The sequence below is a fragment of a genome, unplaced genomic scaffold (genome assembly GCF_019419815.1).
Source record: "Pyrus x bretschneideri cultivar Hongxiangsu unplaced genomic scaffold, Pyrus_bretschneideri_v1 Contig3, whole genome shotgun sequence".
In the NCBI taxonomy this organism is placed as follows: Eukaryota; Viridiplantae; Streptophyta; class Magnoliopsida; order Rosales; family Rosaceae; genus Pyrus; species Pyrus x bretschneideri.
Window position 1 is genome coordinate 5453213 of NW_025999612.1, and position 27573 is coordinate 5480785.

The 27573-nt window shown below is 35.1% G+C and overlaps 2 protein-coding genes across 3 annotated transcripts; both read left to right on the forward strand.

Moving 5' to 3' along the window:
• Window positions 1–10642: 10642 nt before the first annotated feature.
• LOC103949226 (putative E3 ubiquitin-protein ligase UBR7) lies at window positions 10643–14850 on the forward strand. Of its 2 annotated transcripts, none has more exons than XM_009360327.3 (6): window positions 10643–10825; window positions 10966–11083; window positions 11887–12045; window positions 12767–13030; window positions 13705–14352; window positions 14467–14850. In XM_009360327.3, exons 2-6 carry the CDS (start codon window positions 11003–11005, stop codon window positions 14554–14556), a joined length of 1242 nt encoding a protein of 413 aa, XP_009358602.1. In that variant the 5' UTR covers window positions 10643–10825; window positions 10966–11002; the 3' UTR covers window positions 14557–14850. The 2 variants fall into 2 exon arrangements, with proteins under 2 accessions (XP_009358602.1, XP_009358603.1); XM_009360328.3 differs by having other exon boundaries at window positions 10645–10825; window positions 12770–13030.
• Window positions 14851–20643: 5793 nt separating this feature from the next.
• Window positions 20644–20979, forward strand: LOC103949330. The gene has a single exon (XM_009360449.1). The coding sequence runs from the start codon at window positions 20644–20646 to the stop codon at window positions 20977–20979; it is 336 nt and encodes a 111-aa protein (XP_009358724.1).
• The last annotated feature ends 6594 nt before the right edge of the window (window positions 20980–27573 follow it).

The following is a 27573-nucleotide window of genomic DNA, read 5'->3' on the forward strand; positions in this document are numbered from 1 at the left end:
TGTGTTTCATATTCATTCATAGTGTTCCACGAGTTTCATAGTGTCAATTAGAGATTCTTCAATATTTATCGGAATTTAAATATTTTTAGGTTTAAATGTCTATAAAATTAAATTAGGATAGTCCATAATCTTTTTTTTTAAGTTCTTTTATGACAAAATTATCCTAAATTCATTCTTTAATACTCTTGGGTTGAAGAAGAAAAACTATATCTAGACTGAAACCAAAATTTTCTAAGCTAAAAATTTTCTGAGTGAAATGTCATGGCGTGGAGTTTGGCCGTGAAATCCATGCCATGGGCATCCATGTTGGCGGCAGGGCGCACCAACGAAATTGACAAGGTCAGGGATCGAGGTCTCCAGGCTTCGGTAGCATGGAGGCATTCTAGCAATGTATGTTCCATGATCAGTAGGACATGGAGTTGGCAGACGAGAAGAGTGGAGGTCATAATTGTGCGTGCATGGCGTTGTTAGATGACATTAAGGAATGCTTTGGTAGGATTGAATACACTTTGGATTTTAAGAATTTGCACGAACTCCTCTAATTAAATTTATGTTTGCAAGTATAGTAATTCCTATATATGCATGCAGCGTTATCCAATTCTGATTTGGCCAATGCCTGGCTTAATTAATCCTTTTGAAGTACGCAGAAATGGACCTCAGTAATAAAAAATGAGAAGAAAAAAAAAATTGTGGCAATTGAAAGTCCGCATAATAAAACAGAAAAAATTCATACCATTGACAAAAACACAAATATTTTTTGTTAATTGATAGTTGTTTGGTTGGATAAGATATTGAAGTCGCTTACATGACTTCTAATAACACCGATATATATATATATATATATATGTTGTAAAACTGACGGTGTGTGCAGTGGAATAAATAAACAAGGCACAAAATTTACGAGGTTTCACTATAGTCAGTGTGACTGGAGTACGTCCTCGGGGCAGCATTGATGCTTTCATTATAATCTGGAATAATAAGATTACAAAGATAACTCTTTCTATTATCTCCTCTCTTCTTCCTCTCTTTTTTATGTCTATCTGTGTATATTTGCTCTCCTTCTTCTCATCCATTTTATAGACAAAGCTTCAGACAAAGTTGTGGTGGGATGAATAGTGGATTGGTAGTGGGATAGGTGGCCATCCACAATGAATAGCTTGTGAATTACAATACTCCCATTTGAATGGTCACAAGTCTTCAATTGACTTGTTAAAATCTTGATTTGTTTTGGATGCTCGCCATGATGAGTATCTCCCCCTGATTTCAAATTATTTAGGTTGATCATTGATCCTTCTGCTTTAGTCTCTTAGCGGGAAGAATTGCCGACTGAGGTGTTTTACTTGTTGTTAACTTTCCACATGCTTTTTCTTGAACTGGGCTGTAAGACTTTCTGCTAGACTTGCACCAAAGGTCTGAATTCACTCCTTTTATCTGGAGCGGAATTTGATTCAAGGGTGGTAGACACTTGATCTTGAATCAAACTTGTGACTTCTTCAAGATCCTTGGGAATTGTTCTTGAATGAAATGGAATCACGAGCAGCTCCACATGACAAGTAATCTTCGGCTCCGTCGGGGATGAATCAATTCGTGTTTTGTTGTGCTTGTCTCCACATGCTTCAATGTATCATTTTCGTTTGCCTTATCTGTTCCCCTTGCAAAAATGGTATTTTCCCTATGCAGGTTTGGCATCTTCTCTTGCAGTATTTGTCATTTGATGCAAGAGTGGAGTGCAAACCTTGCATTTGAAAGGTCCTTCAGAACATCACTTCTCAGCGACTCATCATGCTTGGCAGCTCCAATCATCATATCAGCAGTTTGAAAATGAGTACTCGAGAGCAATGCTAGGTAAACAATTATGAAAGTTTCTAGGCAATCGGTTCCTAACTGGAAATTTGATTTCAAGTTCCGACTGATTGCTTTCTTTCTCCCTAGTCCTCCAAGTGAGAATAAGGACAAAGAAAAAGATATGGAGATTGTATGATATGAGATATTTTTGCTCTCGTCCCTGATGATATGAGATATTCTTGCTTTGGCGTGACTTTTTTGAAGAGGTATTCTCGGAAAGGAAAAAAACTGAGTATTTCGAGATGCTTTGTTAAAGATGCATTATTGGAGATGAAGAAAAGTTAGATATTGGGATGCATTGACTTCAGAGCTCACACTGTATACATATTGGGATGGCTTGGAAGAAGTAAGCGTTTGATTATTTGATATAAAAGACAAACTCAGGAAGTTGGGTATGAAGGCATTGAATGTCTTTCAAAATGACATGGAGTGAGAGGAAAGTCTAATCTTTACACTTTACCAACACCTAATACTTCTTCTTAATCTTCTTGATTATGAAAGAAAACTGGAATCATGACCTTCTGGAATCCTGGATCTTCCAAAAAATTGATTAACAACAAGAAACCATATTTGACAAGATCAAATCTACTTTAAGAATATTTTGGATGGTTTTGGAGAAACTAATACATAATATTGAGTAATATAATAATGTCACATCCCAAATGTTTTGGGCAAAAATACCCATTGCTCTAAATAAAAAATCCCATGGGATTGAAACTGCACATATATGGATAGAGTCAACTTATTTCATTAATGGGGCACACAATTGGTCACTATCAACTTTATTACTGAATACTATTAATAACTCAACAAATAATTAACGGCAATGATTAATATTAGTAAGAAGAAAAAAAAACAAAAATAAATGCCATTTACAGCTAGTTTGAGATTGCTTAAATTTTTGAAAAGCACCTCCTTAAAAGAGTCGAGGACTTAATTGTGTTTGAAAAATTTAAAAAAAAAAAGTGTTATTTTTCACAATCATTGATCCAAAACTGCAGAAAGCAAAAGAAGCTCTACACATGCTTCTTAAAAAGCGCTTAATAAATAATTAACGACAATGATTAATATTAGTAAGGGAAAAAAAATAGATGGCAATTTACGGCTAGTTTGGGGTTGCTTAAACTTTTGGAAAACACCTCCTTAAAAAAAGTCGGGGACTTAAGTGTGTTTGATGAACACCTATATTCAGAAAACATTGTCCATATTATGTAGGAAGTGTTCTCTTAAGGTCAATGGATTATTAAAAGCGTAGTTAACTTTGAAAATACTTTTGAGATTAAATGTTTGGTTCTATGATTTTAAGATGGCTATCCAAATGGCTATCCAAAATCCTTTCTCTCATACCTTGACACATCAATGCATGATTATGAGCTTGTGCTGATCTTATTATTAATGTTTGTGTATGTCTTTGAAGATTTGTCCATTGAAAACTGCATTGCACGTCTACTTTTTTGTTTTCCTCAAATTACATATCTCTTGGAAGCATAGATATTCAAGCTACATTGTAGTTCATTCTCATCTGGTCATTATGTTGTTGGTTGTCTATTAGTGCAAAGATTCAATTGTTATCTTAATCTCTATCATTTGAATGAGCTACCTTCGGTTGTTTGGGTACATTTATCTATACCTGTGCTCAAATTTATGTTTCAATGGGCATCTTTTCTTTCCGTTAAGTCACTGTCCCTCATCAGATAAATAATGTTCTAATTTAGAATTATAGGGGAGTGTTTTCATGAAGAGCTTCAATTTTGGGGGAGTTTCCATTATGGGGGAATTAGTCCACAACACATGCATATTTTCGTGCTTACTTGTTGCTATTCTAATTGTTGCTACACTTTGTTTGGGCATATCCATATGATCTTTTGCATATTCTCTATATGATGTGCTCTTGTTATCCTTGTCATGTGTATTTACAGCAAATTTGACTGTTCTCTATCATTTTCCACCATTTTTTTGTCTTACCATGACAAAATGGGGAAGAAAAATTTCATTGTACTCATATCTTGCAAGCCTTTACCCATGATAAATTTTACTTGTTCTTGTCAAGAGTTGTTCTTTTGTAGGAGTTGTTACTTGGTCTTCTTCTATTACTTGATGTTCTCTTGAGTATGGGTTTTGAGTGAAATTGGTTATAGGCTGGGATATTTTGTCAAGGAAAGCCAAATGTGGAGATTGTAAAGTCTAACTTTAAGTGTTTGGTTTTCCTTGTCAAATATTGTAGTTGAACCATCACACATGCTCAATCTAGCTTTAGAATATACTCTGGTTATGGGTTGCTGCTGCTAGAGGAAATGTTCATAAAGTGGCTCATTCCACCTCAAAAGGTTTGTTCATGCATGTGCATTTCAAATCTCTATTTGTGTTGCATTTTGTCTACTTTGATTGTCTAGTTAGTTTTTGTGTACTGACTTCCAACGATCTAGGCAAACAGATTAAGACAACCCACATGGGCTAACTGACACTTTTTTTATGGTAGTCAATTTCTGGCTATTGATTTGCCTAGATCTCTTTTGTAGCCGACAAATGTCCTTGAGACAAGTTGCCTGATGAAAAATATGATCTCCTTGGGTATATTTACTTCTAGGGTTTTAGATTTGTTCTTAGGGGTTTAGAACTTAGTTTTAGAGGTATAGAGTTGCTTTAAGGCTTTGAAGCTTGCATCTTCTCTATTTATGAACCCTAATTGCCAAACCTTCCTCATTCATTAAACACTCAATCATTGTCTATTAGGGTTGCCTTGTTTTTAAGGTTTTGCATTCATGTTGTGGTCTAGTTTTAAGCTTTAAATTCGTTTTTAGACCAAGCTTTTGGATTCAAGTAATATTCTTCCTTCAACAGTTTGACTGGAGAATATGACTGGTCATTTGATCCAGATTTCATGTGCACATCATAAAATCATATTATATCATTGATCGTGTTAATCTCAGTGCCACAAGGTGATGAGCTTAGGAGGAGCTGCCACTTCATTAAGACCGAAGGAGTCCGTCTCGTGTAAGGCAAGGTTACACAAAGGTAAAGCTACTCCGTAGATAAGGATCTAAGAATTGAGCTTGTGTGATCTTTGTATGAACCTTTGTTTACAGTAGTGGATTATACTCAGTGGAGAGTCCTTGGTTTTTTAACCCAGATGTGGGTTTTTCTAGCCAAAAATATCTCATGTTTAAGTTATGTTTATTGAGTTCAAGTTATATTTATTGTGTCACACATCCCACACACACATACATGGTACATATATCTGTTGAACATCTAAATGGTATGTGATCACTGTTAGTTCACTTAACACATTGATAACTTGCAATGAACTACAGCCTTGTTGACTAGGATAGTTTTTGAAATCTGAAATTAGTATTTGAATTTTAGATTTATTGACTAACAAATCTATCTTAGTTGACTCGCGGGCTTGACTAGTCAGTCCAGCAGATTATAATTTTTATATACAGGTTATTCCACCTGTTACCAATTTCATCTTCTTAAAGAAATCATAACTTAAATTTTGACCTCTGCCCAAAACAATACTGTACACAGTAAAATCTACAAATATACTGAGTGAAAAGTGCTGTAATTTTGTCCAATAATTTTCTATAAGAATGTGGTAGTTTCTGTAAGTGTATGGCCTCCGGATGAAGAAATACCAAAGCAATTTGCTTCAAATTAATCACAATCTTTAAGAACTCAAATATTTTTATAAGAGTAATATTAGGAGATCATCTATTTAAATTATATTTTATAAAGCATATGACCATGTTGTTGATATTTGGATTATCACTTGAAAGTTAATTAACGTGTTTATTTCCTATTGGTTACACATTACATGATTTGCAAACTTGATCTGAAAAGTTAGTTTATCTAAACTTTACTCTTTTTATAACATGCAATTTTGATGTAATTTAGTGTCACATATAAGTTATCAACTCAGCTATAAGTTTAGTAAGGAACATTTTTGCTCATTACCATTAACTTTAGTATATGCTCACCTCCCTTTTAGTAACTTGCCATGTGTCTCACTAACTAACCAAAGTTCGCTTTAATACTAATTTTTTTAAAAAAGAACTAAGAAAATAAATTATACATAACCAAAAAAATAAGAATAAGAAAACCCAACAAATTGAGAACCACCCTCCTCTTCCTCTCCCTTCGACTCTACAGCCACCACCGCCACCCCATCGCCCAACGAATACTGCAAAAAAGAAAGAAACAATATAAGCAGTGAAACGAATATTCATGGAATTTGAAAACATAAACAGAAAATAAGAATTCAAGTTTTCAAATATCGCTTTCATTTGCTATCTATTTGAAACATTCATTCATTAGTTTTGAAATTATTTCATTTTCTGGGAAAATATTTTCGTAAAAGTTTGTAGTTGGATTGATTGTTTCGTTTGTAGGTGGAGGAAATTTAAATTATAAAGGGAGGTGGAATTTTTTGGCTACATCAAATGCATCAGGAGTTTAGATATCTAATTGAATCCGTAAAAGCACTTTTGATTGAAGTGTGGTGGATGAGAGAGGAAGATGAGTGTGTGTTTCTGGACTAAAAGGGAAAAAGATGAAATGGGGTTTGATCTCATTAAAGAAGTTGAGGTTCCATCATAAAATTAATTAGCAATACGATAAATCATCCAACTTACTTGTAAGCACATGCAAGATCTCTCCTCCTATCTATGTGGAATTCATTCTCAACACGTCCCCTCAAATATAGCGAATTTTTAAGAAAAATTATTGTTTTTTTCCTCTTCAATCATATTTGTTGGAAGAGTTATTGTTTTTTTTTTTTAATCTTTTAAAAAGAAGAAAATAAGAGTGATTTCTGCAATGACCTTCTGCACAATTTTTTTTTTAATTTTAATTTTTATAAGGATAAAAACTTAAAACCCTCCAACTTTTTAGTATTATTCTAAATTGGCCATAATTTTTTTAAACATTACAAACAAGTATCCAACCTATAGTAAATGTCACATCCCTTAAGACTTAGTTGAATTTTTGTTAAATTAACTACAACTTACTTTCTCTCCAAAATCAATAGAAGGTCATCAAAGTAAGCCTCCACCAACTAACAGTCACCACCTCCCCTATCATGTCATCACCTCTAAACCCAATGCACAATCACCAACTTCACCTTACAACTTAAGCCACCAACATCGAAAAGATAGTCATGGAGGTTGTTGAAATGCTATGGACTGTCATGATGTAGTCACTACCATCTTCATCGCTCACAAAGAAAACTGGAAGCTTTACGAGCCGAGAATTGGCGAATGAAATCATATGACTAGAAACAAGCTCCTTAAAACCCTATATGAATTCGTAACCCTTTTCTTTATTAGGAGATTGCCCCCTAATGTAATTTCAGTTTGAGTCCATTTTCGATTCAATTCACTACCTGTTTGATAATTGGGTTCTAAATTATATATTCTATGTTTGAAATTTAGATTCTGAGGCAACTAATATTAGACCTGGATTTTGTGTCGTGTTTCTCGTGTTCATGTTATTTTCATATCATACCTAATATCTTAATGGGTCGTCTCGTGTAACACCCGTTAAAATAAACGGGTAAAATGACCCGACCTGATAATATTAACAGGCAATATGACCCAACCCGTTATCCATTAAGGAAAATATATTTTAAACCAATAAATAATCAAATGAAAAACATAATACTAAATAAGTATATACATACCATATTATAACATTCAAAACATAAAAACGCATTTGTCTTTCAAGTATTACATATTTACATACCCAAAATAAGAGCATACTAAAAAATAAAAAATAAACATTAAAACATTACAAAATATCAAATGTTCAAAAGATTTGCAAAATTAAGGGAGTTATGTTGTAACATCCCACATCGCCCAGGGGAGTGGATCCTGTAACCCTTATATGTATATTCCCATCTCTACCTAGCACAAGGCCTTTTGGGAGCTCTCTGGCTTTGGGTTCCATCGGAACTTCAAAGTTAAACGAGTTCGCAAGAGAGCAATCCTATGATGGGTGACCCATTAGGAAGTTCCCGTGTGAGTTTCTAGAAACAAAACCATGAGGGCGTGATCAGGGCCCAAAACGGACAATATTGTGCTATGGTAGAGTCGAGCCTGGATGTGGTGGGGGCCCGAGCTGAGATGTGAGAATTTGGTATCAGAGCCAATCCCTGGTCAGAAGCGTGCCGACAAAGACGTTGGCCCCTAAGGGGGTGGATTGTAGCATCTCACATCACCCAGGAGAGTGGATCTTGTAAGCCTTATATATATATATTCTCATCCCTACCTAGCACGAGGCCTTTTAAGAGCTCACTGGCTTTGGGTTCCATTGAAACTCCGAAGTTAAGTGAGTTTGCGCGAGAGCAATCCCAAGATGGGTGACCCATTAGGAAGTTATCATGTGAGTTTCTAGAAACAAAACCGTGAAGGCTTGGTTCGCGCCCAAAGCAGACAATATCGTCCTACGGTGGAGTCAAGTCCGAGATATGGTGGAGGCTTGAGCTGGGATGTGACATATGTTTCAAGGTTTGGAACCTTGCATATTTTCTTACAATCAAACTCTTCAATTTTCATCAATCACCATGAGAAACAGTATTGACACTTTGGCTTGATATATTGTCTTCAGGAGTTATATTGATGATATTTTAAGTGAAGTTTTCTACATTAGCACTCTCTTCTCATTTATCATATGGCTATTGTTTAAGTAAAGTCTTTAATAGTTTTTTAATTAATTTAGAAGTGTGAAAAATATAGAAAAAAATATATAAATGCTCTTAATGACAAGTTTTACAACTTTCGTGACGGGCTTAACTTTGAAATGTGACACTATAATCATATAAATCATAGATAAAAATTTAACCGTTGATTGTTGTTTACATTTATGCTTTATTTTTCTCACCAAATTTTGTTTTTTCAGATTTTCTTTTTTGAAAACATGATCTATTAGAGGATATAGGAAGATGAACAGTTCAGATCGTTCACATTATATTTAGAGTTTTACCGTTAGTGAAAATATTGCTTAGTGTTTATAAAATCTCTACAAACTATATAACATCAACTCATATTTCAATTAACCGTAAATATCGGGACGTGATATCGAAGATCTGAACCGTTCATCTTCCTACATCCCCCAAAAGATCATGTTTTCAAAAAAGAAAGTTTAAAAAATGAAATTCAAGATAAAGAATAAAGCCTAAACGACAATCGAATGTTAAATACAAATTTAAGGTTTATGGATTATAGTGTCGGATTTCGAAGTTGACCCCTTCACGAAAGTTATAAAGCTTATCATTACCAGTGATTGTGTGTGTGTGTATATATATATATATTTTTTTTTTTTTTTACATTTCTTACATTTTTACAATAATTATTATTAATTTTATTACTTTTACACTCAAATAAAAAACACTATTCATGACGGTTTGGAGGGTTTTAAAAATCTAAACGATAATGTAAGTGTAACTATTGTCTACTCGTGGAGGAATGATGAATCATGAGTGTTTATATATTCTTTCACATTTTTCATACTTGTAGGGATATCTTATTGCCTATACTAATACTATACTAGTTGAATTTAATTTTGGACAACAACATGTTAAGTAAAATTTATTCTATTAATGATAATAAGAAACTCCCATAATAAAAATAAATAAATGAATAAAACTTAATTTTTTTTGCTTATATAGAATAATAATACAAAAAAATATATTTAATATAGAATATACCAATATATACAATATGGCTATTGTATTTTATAATAAATGTTTTAGTAATTAAACTTTAAAATTATAATTTATTTTTCTTAACGAGTCGAAACGGGTTACCCATGTGTTATTCGTATGAATACCGGGTTCTTAACATGTCATCCGATAATGACCCAATTAGTTATCGTGTTGACCCGAAACCTGTTATTTTCGTGTCGTTTTCATATTGTGTCACCGTGTCATGTAAGAAACTGCCGAATCTAACTAATATTAATGTTGACCATGATATATCCAATTGGTGAATTTTGAATATAAAGGTTGGGATAGAGTTTCAGTGGTTGTAGGTTGAGCTTGGAGGTGGCGAAGGTTTGATATTTTCCAACCTTCATTTTTATTTTCATTTTATTTGTGAATTTGTTTATTTATTTTTGTTTCTTGTATATTCATGTCTTTTTTGCAGATATTTTTATCGTTATTTTAGTTTCCATTTAAGCTAAAAAGTAAGACCTATTGAATTACAAGCTGGTGGCCAAGTGATAAATAATGGATTGCGAGGCTTCCTCCAAACTAAAAAATCGAGATCTCAGGTTTGAAACTCGTTACTGGTGTGGAAGCCATACTTGTGGCTAGAGGGCTGAAATGTCTCTATAAGTCTTCTCGGCCCTCAGAAAGGGTAAATAATCGTGGTTTGCCACCAGTTGTCCCCCTTTTTTAGAGAGAGAGAGAGAAAAAAAAAAAAGGAACCTTAACGAAAAGCTCTTGATACCATTCACTTTACCCTTTATTTTGTCTTTATCATTAAAACTCAAAGGTTTCAAGTCATTTTCATTAGTTTTCTTAAAAACAAAAGGTAAGACCTATTGTTGCCACATGTATATTTAATGGAAAATTAACTGGGACTTAACGGATGTGACGTTTTCAATAAGTTGAGTACTTATTTTGACTGTTTAAAAAGATTGAAACTAATTTAGAATAATACTAAAAGGTTTAGAGGTTTAGGTTTTTTTTTTTTTGGTCAGTTTAAAAATTGAAAAATAAGGCAATCATTAAATAGATATTTCACATATTTGGAGGGAATGGCATGTGAAAAACGCAACACCATTCTCTGTACTCTATTCTCCTTTTAGTGGGATCAATATGGCGGGAAAATGTCCTTATGGTCCTTAACAGAAATAAAATCCCTAACCCTATTTCTCTCCTATTCTCTCTCCGAAACCCCTCTTCCGTGCTTCAGTCCCAACCCGCTTCACCATTCTATTCGATCTCTGAGTGCTCTAATCCACGTCCCCCGAAAAATTGGTACTTTTCTCGACATCCCACTTCCTATTTTTCGAAATCTGGGGTTCTTTCTGTTCTACTGCGAATTAGTCCTTTTTTTTGCAATTACGTAATTGTCGATTAATTTTCTACTAATTTCTACTTTTAAATTTTGGGTGCAGAGGCTTTGGCCCGGAGCAATCGGTTGTCTTTGCGAAGATGGACAGTGCATTCGAGGATGAGGCTGAGCACACCGTTTCGATCCAAGAGTATCTTAAGGATGTTGAGGAGCAGGAACTGGTTTGCCACTTTGATCATAATTAATAACTAATCTTTTCATGTTCAATTGGCTTGTGGAATTAATTAGTGTGATTAAATGGTTAAAAATGTAGCATTTTTGTGTTTCTGATATTTTGAAGACAATATTGTGTTTATTATTGAGTAGATTTTCTGTGTTACTTGTGATAATAGGCTCATCGGATCCCAAGGGAACGATTGGCTTAAGGGGTTGTGTAACTTCTCTTCCATTGAGTCGTCCTTTAAAGATTAAAGATTGTATTTTCATCATGAATTTAAGAATGTTTGTTTCTTGTAAATACAAAATAAGTATATGTTGAGAATGGCAATTTTTAAAGACAATAAACTTTGTAAGGGGGGATTAAGTTGCGAGGAATTGCTGCTTTTGAGGTTGTAAACAAGCTCAATTTAGTAAAGTTTAATAATTTTGATCTCTTGGTAACTTATCTAAGAGCTTCTCTAGAGATATAGCTAGGCACAGAACAGCCTGGTTCACAAGTCTTGAATAAGTTAACAATGATCATGTGTGGTACTCTAGAACAAGATGATGAGGAAGGATTCATCTAAATGACAATGGATTCTGCAATAGGGCTAATATAACTATTGAGCTTCAAAACAACGTCCTGTTTTTACATTTGTTTAATCAACGAGCCAAGACAAATCGTTCAAGGATCATGAGCAAAAATCGTCCGGGACTGCTTTGTCTCTGTTCGTAGTCTCGTAATTTTAAATTTGAATAGAATACAAATAACGAGTTACTAATGTTTTCTATTATTTCCAACTTTTTGGTGTTTGATCACTTTTAGGAAGCTGATTTGGTTTTGGGAGGCGATGAAGGCAAGGTGTGTACCTATAATAATGGTTATATGAAGAGGCAAGCAATTTTCTCATGTCTGACTTGCACCCCAGAAGGGAATGCTGGAGTTTGCACAGCTTGTAGCTTGTCTTGCCATGATGGCCATGAGGTATTTTGATATCTTTACTAGTGTGAGCCATTATCCAAACTCAATAAAATTAAAGCGGGTTCTTTTGTTTTGTGATGTGATTATTATTTATAACCAAACTAGTTGCACAATTCAAATCACTCCAACTGAGAAAGAACCTTATATTGACCTTGTCGACTGAGGGAAGTGATGAATATCCTTAGAGGGTTTGCAATCTTTGTTTCCATATTGGCTTGAAAGATTTTTGTTCTCTCACCAAAACAAAAAGATTTTGTTCTAAAAACACAAAAAGATGGTTAGTAGCTTATTAATAGAATATGAATTGATTTAAATTTAAGACATAGAGAGGAACATAGATTATATGGAGCAAGACCGGTGGAGTTTATTGGACTGGGGTGGAAAGCATCTTAGATGGTTGTCTCGTACCCTCTGAGTCTCAAAAGATACCTTTCAAGTTGAACCCTTTGGTTTTATTTCTGTTTTTTCTTCCCAAACCTAGTAGCTCTTGCTCCCCCATTCTAAGGCCGTTCAATTTTTGTGTCACCTTGATAGTTTCTACCTCTTGGGCTGGAGAAAATGACGTTAATTTGGGATCTAGTATTCCTGGTTTGTTATATGTATTGCTTTAAATTTCAATTGTGCAAAATTATTATACATTGATGTATTTGTGCTTTATTTGACTAGGTTATTTTCTTTGATTTATCTTCCTAAATCTAATGATGGCTATTATTGTTACTTGAAGCAGATTGTAGAACTGTGGACCAAAAGATATTTTAGATGTGATTGTGGAAATTCAAAATTTGGAGAGTTCTTTTGCAAGCTTTCCCCCAATAAAGATGTAGAAAACATTGAAAATTCTTACAATCAAAATTTCAAGGGATCATACTGCACCTGCAGTCGCCCCTATCCTGATCCAGATGTTGAAGAACAATTAGAGATGATACAATGCTGTGTGTGTGAAGACTGGTTCCATGAGGAACACATCGGTCTTGACTCTTCTGATGAGGTTGGTAGCTTGGGATACATGTTTGCCTTGTTTTCCGCTTCTTTTGTATTATGTTGTAGGTGTTATCTCGACATTATGCATGTTCATTCTATTAGGCAAGGCATGTTCAAGTGGTTTAATTAGTATAATGGTGATGGGCTTTGGGTCTCTCTGCCATTTTGAACTGCCAATTTTTAGGTGTAACATAAACTAAACTCATATTGACGAGCAGGTCGCAATTTGAAGCATTGGATGAGCCTCACAATTTCTCACTGTTCTGCTGATTAATCATTAGAAACAGTGAATCTAATATTTTGGGGATCACCCTATGCTCCTGATTGTAATTTGATCTCTGTTGACGAGCTATACTCTGATACTGTTCCTTATCAGTTAATCAGTCAGTTCTCCATCAATCTGGAGAAAAGTTGATCAACGTAATGATAATTTTAGTATGGTTGTACAGATCACCAAGTCTTTAGCTTCTTTGAATCTAGACATTCATGAAAAATTGAAATTTAGTATGGAGACTTATCGGACTGTTTGTATACGGTTAGAGTCTACATAGTTGGAAAGAAATTATCTCACCTCTCTCAATTGCTAAGGCCACATCCCAACTTTTTATCAATTTTCAAAATGGCCGATATTCTATCCAAAGTACTTTGCTGACATTCTACTTGTCCCTTTATGTACTACAGATTCCAAGAGATGAGGAAGGTGAACCACTTTATGAGGATTTTATTTGTAAGGGATGCTCAGCAGTTTGCTCTTTTATCAGACTATACAATCAAACCATCTTGGCATCTGGCAGACAAAAGGATGCTCCCATCGAGTCTGCCAAGGATAAAGAGGTTTTGAGCAATATGCCTTTAGCTTGTGGATCTAGAAAGCTAGAGAATGATATTTCTCAAAGTTGTAATACCATTTCTGAACCTGTATCTGGTGGGGATAGATTGCTACATGGAGAAAATTCTGGGAAGAATACAGATGCGGGTCAATGCACTACAGATGCCAATCCACCTGTTACTTGTGTTCTTGGAGTTAATCTGGTGGTTGCTTCCCCTGTTTTAGAGTGTAAACCAATGTTTCTTTCTAAAAACTGGAGGGATGCACTGTGCAAGTGTGAAAAATGCAGTGAGTTTTACGTACAGAAGCATATTAGGTTTCTGCTTGACAAGGAAGACTCGATCATGGAGTATGAGAAAATGGCAAAGCTGAAGAGAGAGGAAAAATTGCAGGAACAGGAGGGGGCTGAGTTGACTATGCTCGATAAACTTGGCCATGTAGAGAAAATGGAGATTCTGAGTGGCATTGCAGACATGAAAGATGAGCTTCATTCTTTCCTGGTATGTCCTTGATGACTATAAACTTTAATTTTGTTCCAAGCATTGCTTTATGATCTAAAATCACATTAGAGACCATTTTAAGTTCTGATCAAACTATGTTACCTAATTTTGCAGGGATCGTTTGATCCATCGAAGACAATCACCTCTGCTGATGTTCACCAGATGTTTGAGAATCTAGCAAAGAAACGCAGGCGTGTAGAGTGATTCATAACTGGATCTTTACTGCAGTCATATGGACTAGTTAAATTAACCTTGTGTGGTTGCTTTTGGAGTTAATCCTGGTTTCAGTAACATTAAAAAGCCTACGTAGCTAGGCTGTTCGAAATTAGAATGCTGTACTAGTATCGGTGTTGCTACCTTGCAGACTTATCTTCTAACAAATTACGATGTTTAATTTGAGGTGCTTTTTTTCAACTGCTAGACACGCAATGCTTCTATTGGCACAACTGGATCATATAATTTTGTATCATTGTGTTGCAATCTATGAGTTACCTTCCACTTTTCGCAGTATGAAATGTTCATTAATTATGCATAGTTTCGGGTGTGTGCTTCGCACGGGTGAATGCATCGGGGTGCTTTTGTGTAATCACATGATTGTATATGAAGCATGTGAAACTAAACTAGACTGCAGAACTAGCAAATGAATCAAATCTTGTGAGAAAAATAGTAGGAACCATACCTGGTTAGCGAAGCTTCTGCATCATATACCGATTCTGGAGAATTTTAAGTCTTGGTTGGTTTCATGCTATGCATCCTCTGAATGTGTATATGACAGTAAGCGCAAGACTCAACAACTGTTGTGACAAAGTCGGCCACGCGTGGGTGATTCCTAGCCGTTGATATAGTGTGGTGATCATACTGCAATAACGTCTCGGAATCACCCACGCTCACGTGTGACTTGTGACCTCGTAGCATTCTTCTTAGAGCCTATGTGACACTTAAATATTGGTGTGGGGCGACTTGGTAAATCTAGGGGCCGTGATTTTCTGATTTGACAGAAACTATTCTCCTTGTAAATTGCAAATTTGTCAAAGACCTTTTTAACAAGAGGGGACAAAAGTAGTAGTTTTTTTTTTCTCCCTTAGAGTTAGTCCAACTAGGGTTGGAAAAAAATTCCCTAAAATTTCGAACCAAACCAAAAAAATCCCGATCTCAAACCAAAATTTCCAAAATTTTCAGGATGAAATACCTAACCGATCTAGAAATTTCGGTACAGAATTCGGTATTGTCTATTCAATCTTTCAGTGATCCCATTCCGAATCGAAAATAAATAATATATATTATTTATATATATTATATATTTATATATGTATTATTATACATTTGAATTGTTGCTAACTACTAGTAGCGATATAATTGGTGTGGTCTAATGTAGTAACCATAGCTTTTTATCACCACATTTGCCGTTACAAACCTCCTACAAATGTGTCTATTTCTTCAACACAAAATCGAGAAATTGTATTGTTAGTTTTCGAACATATTAGGTTTGTAACTTATTTTTTTTGCTTTTGGGTTTGTTACTTATTTTATTTTGATTGCATGTTAATTTAACTTGGTATGAATGATTGTTATTTTAATTTGTATGAAATTTGGGAATACCAAACCATCCCAAAATACCAAAAATATTTTGGGATTGGTCTTCAAATTTTCATCTCGAAAATTTTTGGTGGGGGATTCGGGATCCCATTTTCAGTTTGGAATCCCATACCGAACCACCCATTGGGATTACGAGGGCAATGGCATGTAAATTATCCTCTAAAAAGTGATCGTCTTTGTGCAATTTCACCCGTCATGCTTGGGCAAGGGTAATGACGACTATATATATATAAGTCTGTTTAAGTGTGAACTTTGTAAAGTTTACTTTTTGAAATAAAATTCCATGTGAACTTTACAAGTGTTTTCTTCTTTTTTTTCCCCATTTTATTGGTGTGTTTGATTTGAAGTATGCTGTTTGTGAGTGTAGTGAACTTTGTAAGTTTGTTAAGTGTGTATAAGGAGTCACTTAGTACTACGGTTTAATAGTATTCCCCTTTACTTGTAAGTGAGTTGTCTTAAGTTCAATTCTCGCCAAAAGCAAAGTTGAACTACATTATTATGACAATGTCATTATAAGGCTTAGTCCACTCCCTGACCCCCTTAATGTAGATAAAATCATAAATTGTGTTTTACAGAGATTGTAGTAAAAATAAATATTGAATTGTGTTGTGGGGAATGAATATTGAGTTGTAGTAAAAAAAATTTATTTTTACCTTTGAATTTACCATGCCCGTTGATGTCCTTCCCATTTGAAAATCAAACACCCCAAGTTGTGCCACATGGCAAAACTAGAAATTTTCAAATTTTTTTGCCGTTGGATTTTATCAAACCATTGGAAATCCAATGGCCAAGGCGATAGGCATAAAGAGTCGTTGCCTCGGGTGCCCTAGAGGGCTGGGGTCTTTGTTTGCTCCGTAACGTGCCTAAACCCTAAACCCTGCCATAATAGCGAAAGAATTCATTCTTTTATTTTGTTTAATTGAGATTTCCTAATTAGTATTAGTAATCAGGAATATCGATAAAAAAAATCTAAATGATTCTTTCTACAATTCAATTTAGATGATTCTTTCTCTAATTCAATCTTATGTTACCAAAATCAAAACTGACGTCGCCAGCGGGCTCAAGGCTTTGCGAAAAAAGGTTGGGCAGTTTGACGGAGTCAAAAACTTGGGGAGCTGGAGGTAGTTTTGTGGGTTATGGAACCTTTTGCTCAACGGTTTGACTTACTCTTAAGAAAGGGAAATGACTGTATGCATGTTGTGAATTTTTATTTTACAGTTGATCGAGTCTTAATTGATAATTAAATAATAAAAAGTAATCATTTTCTTACCTAAACAATGGAGACTGTCTGAATGTGGACTAATGCACCATTGAATTATGATAGTGAAATTCTCTTTATTTTTTAACCCTAAATGGAGGAAAATCTTGTATTTTTAATTACAAACTTTGAAATTTTAATCAGATATTGTGGAAGATACATATAGTTTATAGTTTGTGGTTGTTAGTGAACTAGTTATGTTAAAAAACTATCACTGTTCACATGAATTATTCCAAAATTACCTTCCATTTTGTGCAAGTCAATTTCTTTTCATGCGTGTTATGACTCGTACGTTTTATTTTGGTGCAATTACCATCGTCATCTGTGCCGCGTTTACTTTAAGTTTTCAACAGATGCTTAATTTATGTAGATGAGAAGCTTGCATACAATCCAAGCATAGTGAAAACTTTATCCTTAATTAGTTAGCAAGGGACTTACGCCTCATTTGCAGACCCAATTCAACGTTCTGTAGTCTTTGATTTCAAACGTAACTTTTTCCTGAAGTCTGATGACATTGTTCTTCTGTTTGTTACAAAATTTGCGCTGCATATCACTGTATTTAGACAGTGACTAAAGTTGAACCTCCCTTTAACAAAATAAATTAAGATTACTTTTATCATTGAAAAGAATATAAGCTCCCTTTTTCACCGAATTATGACCTGATTTGGTACTGAAGTGATTTTGAAAAAAGTGGGTATCAAAAAAAGTTGAGAGCTGTTTTTGTGTTCGGTAAACATTCAGCTTCAGCTTTTTTTCACAGTTTTGGGTGAAAAAAAGCCAAAAAAAGAAGCTGCAAAACCCAGCTTTGAAAAACTGGCTTTTTCACATCTGTTTTACATAAAAGTTTACCAAACACTATAATACTGCTTTTTTTTTTCAAAAGCACTTTTACAAAAAAAGTTTACCAAACATTATGTTGCTTTATTTCACAGCTGCTTATTCTCACAGCATAGCAGAAGCAGCTTTTTTTTAAACCACAGCAATAGCAAACCAGCATGTCTTCAATCAAAAGCTAAATGGTAATCATTTTCTTGCTTTACGATTTTCTAGTTCTGCCTTTGAAATTCTTTCTTCTTTCACAAAGAATAAAGGGTAAAGTGATTTGCATTGTCCACCGAATGTTGATCACATCAAACATGTCACTGTTCATTTTAACAAAATCTCATTTAGGTAAATCTCTTGAAAGACTTTTTCTACGTAAATTATGGTACACCACATGCACGGTATGAAAAAATGGACTTAACTTTTCCTTTTCTCTTTTCTTTTCCCTCAGTGGGGTGACGGATGACCACTTGTCTTGAACAGTAAAAGGGATAAGGACAAAAATAGAAGACAGATCAAGTCCAGGGAGTTGGAGGGAAATATATATATGTTTTTTAAATATATTTTTACTTAGTGCTACAGTTTAATAATTTTCTTTTTAATTATAAATGAGAAGTTTTGGTATGAATCTTATAAATAATGAGTTCAATATCAATTTATTCCCTTTGATATATAAATATATTATTGTACCGAAAATTAAATATGCTTCACTCCTATCTTGTAAGGATTCTTTCTTTCTTCTGCACAAATTACGGTTTCATACCTTTACAAAATCATAATTTATTCTACAGTCTCCTTCACCTCCTTAATACTGGAGAAAATTAGGGTTCCACCATAAAATTAACCAATTGATAATATGGGAAGTAGCTTAATCTCTTATAAGCTTATGCAAGATCTCTTCTCCAATCAATGTGGGACTCATTCTCAACACACCCCCTCATGTATGGCGAATTTTCAAGCCTAACACGTGGATAACATAATGAGGTGAAGTGGAGCGTGTGTGGCCGTTTGGCTTCAAACGTGAGATAACCTGCTTTGATACCATGAAAAAAGTTAGAGTTCTACTATAAAACCAATTAGCAATATGGAGAGTAGCATAACATCTTATAAGTCCATACAAGGTCTCTTCTCCCATCAATATGAGACTCATTCTCAATAAATATAAATATATTATTACTTTTAGAAAAATTAAGTTGTCAATAATTCTAAACTGTGATTTACTAATAAAAAGAAATTAATTACATGTAAAATTTACACGATCAAACCATGTTTAGTTATTTTTCAATAGATCCTCGTGATTGCTTTTGGGTTAACGGAAGACGGAATCGGAGATTTGGAACTAGGGATACATTGATTCCACGAAAATGAGGATGGTGCTGGTTAAACCCTAAAATTTGATGGAACAAGAAAATGGAGGCATTGCCATAATTTTGGCAAGGGATAAATGATTTTCAGTTGACAACAAATAAAAGAAATTGTAAATAAGAAATTGAGACGACTTAGGCAAAATCGTAGAAATATATAGAGGGTGTCGGTGACTGCATAATTTTCAGCAATATATACCATCCATATCCATGCATAAAACAAAAGCTGTATTAGATAGTTTATGAAAAAGGGCGCATACCTACCGCCTGTGACTGCATATCTGTAAATTTTGGCACCTTGTCGTCGTGGTGGTGGGCAGGGAGGTTAGGTTTACAGATTTCCTGTATGTCCGTGACATGTCGGGGAATGGGGTCTCTATTAATATGAACATGAAACTTCTATTATTGATACTGTTGTTACACTAGTAAGAAATTGACAAGAGAAGAAAATAACAAGATTAATAACAAGCAAAAATTCTTACGTAAAGTTCTTCTGATGTGTCGGTATCTAAGATTCCACACTTTTACAGAGAGAAATTCAGTAATGCGTTTGATACATACGAAAGTTTCTCCTGAACAAAGTATCGTATTATCAGATTCTAATTAGTCTCTCGACCAAGAGGTTTTTTTCGTTACAAAAGATGGTATTTTCTTTCCTTCTTGTTGTATATCCTATATATCTTACATTTTTCAAAATTTTCAATCAATTATTTGGTGAATACAAGTATAGTTTCAACTGTTTTATATGAAGAAAAAAAAAACAATAATGAATCAATCGGCCTGAAATTTGGGGGCGACATATGATTATGTTCTTTGATTGTTTTTTAATCAAAACACAATAAATTATATGTTCCAAGTATTATAAAAACAATAAAAAAATAGAATTTTTAAAAATATATCGGACAATAGTTATTGACTCGTGAGAGCCTTAGCTGTACATCATGGTCCCTTAAAATATCACGAACAAACACATATTTACATGACAGGGGCAGTGAGAAAATAATTTTCTCACAATATTTTATGTAAGAAGAATCAACACTCGTGAATAAATAAAACAATTGTAGGTAATCTTTTTCTTTGTACCTATTTAATTATTGGATTTCACACCTATATCAATAGATGGTCTCCCTTCACATGAACCAACTATATGTATAGTGGTTCTCTTGTTTCCAACTAATGCTTTACATGGTTTGATTTAAACAAAACAAAAAAGTTTTATAATTTCTTGTAGAGGAATTAAGGTGGTTAATCATGGGAAATTGTGTGGAGACATGCACACAAAAGCAGGAGCAAGAACATATTGAAATGCAGCAGCAGCAGCATGAGCAAGAAGACTATGAGAGAGAAAATGAAGGTAGATTTGTGAAAGAAAACATTTTGGGTAAAGATGGAAACATAAGAGTTAAGATCGTGTTGACCAAAGAAGAGCTGGGGTGGTTGATGCTTCAGCTGAAAGAAAGTGGAGGGAAGAACTTGGAAGATGTTTTGCAGGAGATCCAGAAAAGTAGAGCCAAAGCTATTGAGGGGTGGAAGCCTTCTTTGGAGAGCATCGTGGAGTGCCCTGAAGTAATTGAGATGGATAGATGAGTCTATGAATATTCCAGACTTTTGCTTCTTCTTCTTCTTCATCTTCTCTCTTTCCTTTTCTTTTTGGTTGTCTATTTTCAACTTGTTTTTATGGTTTTTAAGTGGGTGATGACCCAACTGTGTAATTAAAATTTTTCTGGAATGGTGAGCCCTGAAGTTGTTTGTGAGATATCCATATAAATTCAAGTTGAAAAGTGGTTTATAGTCTTCTTGTCAAGATTGTTGATATATTTATAGAGACTCCTTAAAAAATGAGGAGAAATTATTTCTCATTTCATTTCGCCGGTTAATAAAAATTCTTGTTTATGATCGGAATCATACATATTATAAATCATTATTATCATTTATGCAAAAATTTAATTAAAGTAAGTATTTATTCAATCAGTAATATCAAATAGATAAACGGTTTGTAATACTTTTACTGATTCCGACCATCTATTTTTATACAGTTCGATGACTAAACGTTCTTATATTTTATTAATTTTTTGTAGAGACAATCTTTTAAGATCATATGCAGTGACTTACGTGAATTGGCTATAAAGTTGTATGAGGGAATTCATCCTCATCCTTTCGAGGAGTCAAGTTAATTCTGTATTTTTTTACCTACCATCTTCTAGTATCTGGTTAAGGTTCATCAACGGAATTGCGCGTGGTTTCATACAAACGCTCGTCTATAGCAACAAGTTCTCGACTCACATCTTCAAAACTTGTTAGGTTTGGTATTGCAACTCGCTCTTCTGCCATCGAATCAAAAACCCGAGGCTCGGATACCAATTGACACAACAGAAGTATTCGGTTCAGGATTCACGAACGAGTCTCCTTTGATATGACTCTGGAAATCCAAGAATTGAGAAAAACTCTCATTTAATTGATAATATGATGAAAGTTGAATCAATGCCAACCCTAAAAGTCGGTTAGAAAGTCTTAGAGAAAACTCTAGTTGCAAAAGGAATTAAAAAGGAATATTACAAATTAGAGTTAATTACAAAAAACTACCTCAACTATGGGTCAAATGACACTTTCATACCTCATCTTTTAAAATTGACAATGTCATACCTCATCTTACGAATTTGTGTCAATGTTATACCTTCCGTTAGCTTGGCCGTTTATTTCTCAGTTAAATGCTGACGTGGCTTGATCCGAGACCCACTTTTATTAAAAAATTAATAAAAAATTATTAAAAACAAAAAAAATCATTTAATATTATTAAAATATTAAAATAATAATAAAAAAGTACATAAAAAAAAAAAAAAACATTAGCCATCATCTTCCCTCTCCTTTCGTGCATCTCCCCCCTCTCTCTTCCCCATCATCTTCCTGCAACCCAGAAAACAAGAAGGAGAAAGAAGAAGAAGAAGAAGAAGAAGAGAAAAAAAAAACCCAAACCAAATCAAACCCAGTTCATCCCCCCTCCCCCCACCACAAACCCAACCCCCTGCAACCTAGAAAGAAGGAGGAAGAAGAAGGAAACAAAAAAAAAAAAAAAAACAATGGGAAACTCAGTTCGTCCCCCTGCAGAAGAAGAAGAAGAAGAAGAAGGAAGAAGAGGGAAGAAGAAGAAGAGAGAAGGAAAAAAAAAAACAACGGGAAACCCTTCACCCACCCACCCAACCTGCAGACGAAGAAGAAGAGAGAAGAAAAAAAAAATACCCAGTTCGTCCGCCCCCCTCGCACCCACCCTCTCCCCTCCACACCCATTCCCCCACCCCCCCCCCCACCCCCTGGGCGCCCCCGCCGCCCATTTTGGGTGCGAGGTTGGGTGCAGAGGGTGGGGTGCGAAGGTGGGGAGGTTGGATGCGTGGGTGTGGGGAGAAAAGGAGGTGAGGAGCAGGGAAAACAAATTGGTTTTTTTTTTTTTCCTCTTATGTTTTTCTGGGTTGTAGTTGCAGAAAGGGGAAGAAGATGAAGATGGGGAGAAGGAAGAGAGGGGGGGGAAGGGACAAATTGGTTTTTTTTTTTTTTTAAAAATAACTTTTCTTTATTATTTTAATATTTAAATAATATTAAATGATTTTTTTTTGTTTTTAATAATTTTTTATTAATTTTTTAATAAAAATGGGTCCCGGATCAAGCTACGTCAGCATTTAACTGAGAAATAAACGGCCAAGCTAACGGAAGGTATAAAATTGACACAAATTCGTAAGATGAGGTATGACATTGTCAATTTTAAAAGATGAGGTATGAAAGTGTCAGTTGACCCATAGTTGAGGTAGTTTTTTGTAATTAACTCTACAAATTATTCAAAACTCCCAATAAATTTGAAATTTATTTTTGACCCATTAAACGATGTTAAAACGTCAAAAAAAGGTCTTTTGTCACATGAAAGCAGTGAGTTGGACTCATCTTGCCATTTACTTTCGAAAAATATATTATGGGCTCAAAATAGACATCGGAAAATCAAAATTCACTAATAAAACTTTGGCGCTTGCCGTTCAAATCACTTCTTCCAACCCCTCGTCATATATACCTGTTAAAATTAACCCTGAGAGAGCTCTCTTAGTTAATTTTAGGGTTTAGAGTTGGAATTAACCTTGAAAGAGCTACCTGGGTTGATTTTGGGGTTACAGAATTTCTCAAGTGTGTTTTTCTATCTTAGAATTACAGTCACTCCAAAAGAACTGAATTCAAGGTTCCTATTACCTGTTAGTCTGTTACGGCTGAGAAGATAGTCGGTGATAAAACTAGTTAAAATTCAAATACTCCATCAAACTTCCAATCATAAATCAAATCAAACTTAATATTTGGGGCCCTGTATGTTGAAGTAAGCAGGCAAAATGCATGTGGCGGTTGAATTACGACTACTGACATATCTCAAAACTATTGCCAGTTTGGCACCGGCATTAACTGATTCCGCACAGACTTGTGGTTGAGCAGTCCATTTCAACAATTTAATCAATCATACGTAGCAAGTAGACACGCATAAATTTCAAGGAATCTGTGGCCTTCATGTAAGTCACCTACACTTGGATCTTAGCCAAAACACCGAGAAAAGTATACGATAGCTCTGCTAGTAATGAATATACTTAATAGCCACAAACTCAGTTATCAAATAGTAATAACTGATACTAACTAGGAGTTTGATTTATTTCATAATTTCAAAGACATTAAATTTTTCGGCGTTGAATCGAGACATTAAGAAAGAACAAGTTGTTCCAACTTGTACGATCAGGACTTAAGGATTTTTTTATATTAGATATCATGATCATCCCAGTTTTTTCAATGCATCAAACACGGGCCATGACACTTGTCCAAGTTAATTGAAATAGTTAGTTCAAGCCGTCCTGCTAAATGAGAGGTTAAAAAAATAAATAAAAAATAAACATTGAGCACAAACCCCTATTTAACCTCTCACATTACAAAACAGTAGCTAGTTGGCTTTTGATCGCTGGACACCCCCACAAAGACAAGTCGTTGAAGGTCAAAGCCCAATCAACAGATGTGTCTTACTGATTTGCCTACCCAAACCATGGTTGGGTAAAACTTTGAACTCAATTAATATCAAATTAAGCCCATTCAAAAAACTATGCAAACTAATTATTTTGAAAATAGTATTTACTGCTTAAGTACTAGTTTGGTAGTGAAGTGATTTTATAAAAAGTGGGTATAAAAAAATTGAATTTAAATAGGTGTCTGGTAAACACTTAAAAACAGCTTATTTTCACAGTTTTGGGTGGAAAAAAGCTGAAAACGCGAAGCAGCAAAAATGAGTTTATTCTCACAGTACAGCAAAAACAGTTTTTTTTCAACGTACAACAATACCAAACCAGCCCTAAGCCTACATGATCAGTTAAAATCGGACTCATATCCTCTCCGAATCATTCCCGTGGGGATCCTCCTGACTGATTAATCTCATATGTTGATACAAATCTAATGGCTAAATGAGTTTCGCGTCTTTTCTCTCTCTCCGCGCTACTCTCTATTCCCCTTGCTCTCTTCCCTCAACTCCTCTTTCTCCATCATTTCGAAGCATCCGACCCACCGCCACCATGTTACGAACTGAATTTGAACCAACATCCCAGACTTCTCCAGAAAACTTCCATTTTTATTCTGATCGTGACTATGGTCTTCCACCGAGTGTTGGATCCTTCTACTGGCCCTTAAAGAAATAGCCATTTCAGCCAATTCTAAAGCTAATCTCCAATAGATGTATATATACTTCAAAATCTTTTTCTGGACATCCACCCTCCCACTGTAGTTCCACATCTTACACAACCCAGCAACCTTTTCCGACTCTCTCCTACCCCAACCTCCCCTGCTTCAAATTCTTCATTTTCCTGTTGAATAAAGTCCCAATTTAAAGGACCTACAAAAATACAACTGAACATACTGCAAAAATTAAAGATTCAGAGATAAGAAATACAAAAGTTAACAAGGAATTTAATTGGGGTGGGTTGGGGCTGAGAAGATTGAGAAGATGCGGGTGTGGCAGTGGTGGGTGCTTCGAAGTGAGGGAGAAGGAGAAGAGTCAAGGGGGAAGAGAGAGAGAAGGAGGTGAAAATAATTTGGCCGTTGGATTTGTATCAACGGTTGATATCAATCGGTCAAGAGGATCCCCACGGAAATGATCTGGACACGATCTGAGTCTGTTAAAATCGATATTGCAAGTTCAAATTTCAAGTGTAATTCCACGGTTGATAAAATAAGGGATAACTTGATATAGATCCAATTTTGTGAGCCATTAGTAGAATTAGTCCACTTCATTGAAATAGGTCCAATAATTGAGATTCCAAGTATACTTGTTTGTGGTTTGTACCATATTTACCCCTTAGACTTACGAATTGTTGTAAATACACAAAATTTCTTAATTATGGGATTATTTGTCGTTTAACTAATCCCTTAATTGTAGGATTAGTTATAGCCATATAATCACCTCAACCCCCAGTCCGTTTCATCCCTCATTTTTTCCTTCTTCCAAACAATTCCCTCTATCAATCCTCCTTTTTTTTGTCTCTTCTTTTCACGGGTGATATTTTTGTGTTCTTCCCTCCAAATTCGAGCCTTTAATGGAGGTATATTATATCATATTTATATTTATATGTTCTGCCATATAGGTTCCCAGCATTTTTCTTCCAATACAATAGGTAGTTTATTTTTGTATTGCGGGTAGATTATATCTGCTTTGTAGGTATAAAGCATTTTTCTTCCTATACAATAGGTAGGTAGTTACTAGATTATATTGGTTTTGTTTTCTTCATAAATAGTAGGTGGTTACTAGATAATATTTTAGCTTGAGTATTTAAATATTCAAAATTTAAAAATTGAATAAATGATCCAAAATTAAAGAATTTAAATATTTTTATTCGAAAGGTCAAAATTGATATCAAAATATGTAATTGGATAACTGGACTCAATCCCAAAAACTACCTATATTTTTGGACCTAGATCCAAAAGCCCCATAAAATAACTACTTTGACATAATTAAGAGTGTTTACCCATACACTTACGGTTCTATGTTCGAATCTCCCCTACCTTAATGCTATAGGTACAGGGAAAAAAAAATTTGAGAGAAAGGAAAATTCATACCAACACAAGATAATTACAAGAAAGGAGGCCCAACAACAATATGCACACTCAAAATATGGGCCACCAAAGGAAACAAAAAGAAAACCCCAAAACAGACTTTTGAGCCCAACAAAGAAAACACTGGAAGAACCTAGCAGCTTCCCACCAGCACCACCACCGGACCGCTGCATTCCAGCCTCCAGAAACCAGCATCTCTTGCAAACAGCAGAAATCAAACCGTGCAGAGCCCCAAAAAAGACTAAGGGGAAGACTCCAAACTCCTTCAATCAGCACGACATCGTTTGCCACCACACATAGAAAGAAACCAGTGGGAAGAAACCCACGAGCAACAGGGAAGGAGGTAGTGTAAACACCCGACCCGGAGCTCTACACACCTTCCCGAAGAACCGCGAAAAATCGCGTTTTAACTGCACGAAATCGCAGTGAATAAAAATGGGTAACAAACCAGAATACGAGATCGATGTAGGAAGCAGCCGATTGGTAAGGAAAGGGAGTGATTTAGAGGTGGAAAGAAGTGGATAATGGAAATAGGGCCTAAGCACAGTAAACGCAGATGCAGAAGAGGTTGGAGGACAGGGACGTTTGAAACAAAAAACAAGGGAGAAAGGAAGCTGCAGGAGAAGAAAAGAAAAAGGGAAAAGAAAAAGAAGGAGAAGAGGACTACCACCAACCCTAGCCATAGCTAGGGCCGGCGGCAAGGAGGAGAAAGACAAGAAAGGAGGGCACTCACACAGAAACACTAAAAATTACAAATAAACAACTCTCATAATTCTTCAGGGATGCTCTTCAGGACTGGACCTATAACACATAAAGTGCTAGCCGGAGACGACTCAACAGTAATACGACCTGTCGGAATCTGCGAAAGCTCACGAGCTGCATCCTTGAAGTCAAGAATGCCTCCATTTTTGCACTTCGAAAGCATTCGTGCCGCTTCTTGCTTTGTCATCTTGACTTTCACTCTAATCCCCCCTCTTTTCCCATCTTCTCTCTCCTCCTTGATCAGTGGTTCCGAGTTTCCATAGTAAGTGCAACTGCCATTAACTTTTTGCTTCCTCGACAAGGGCTTGTTAC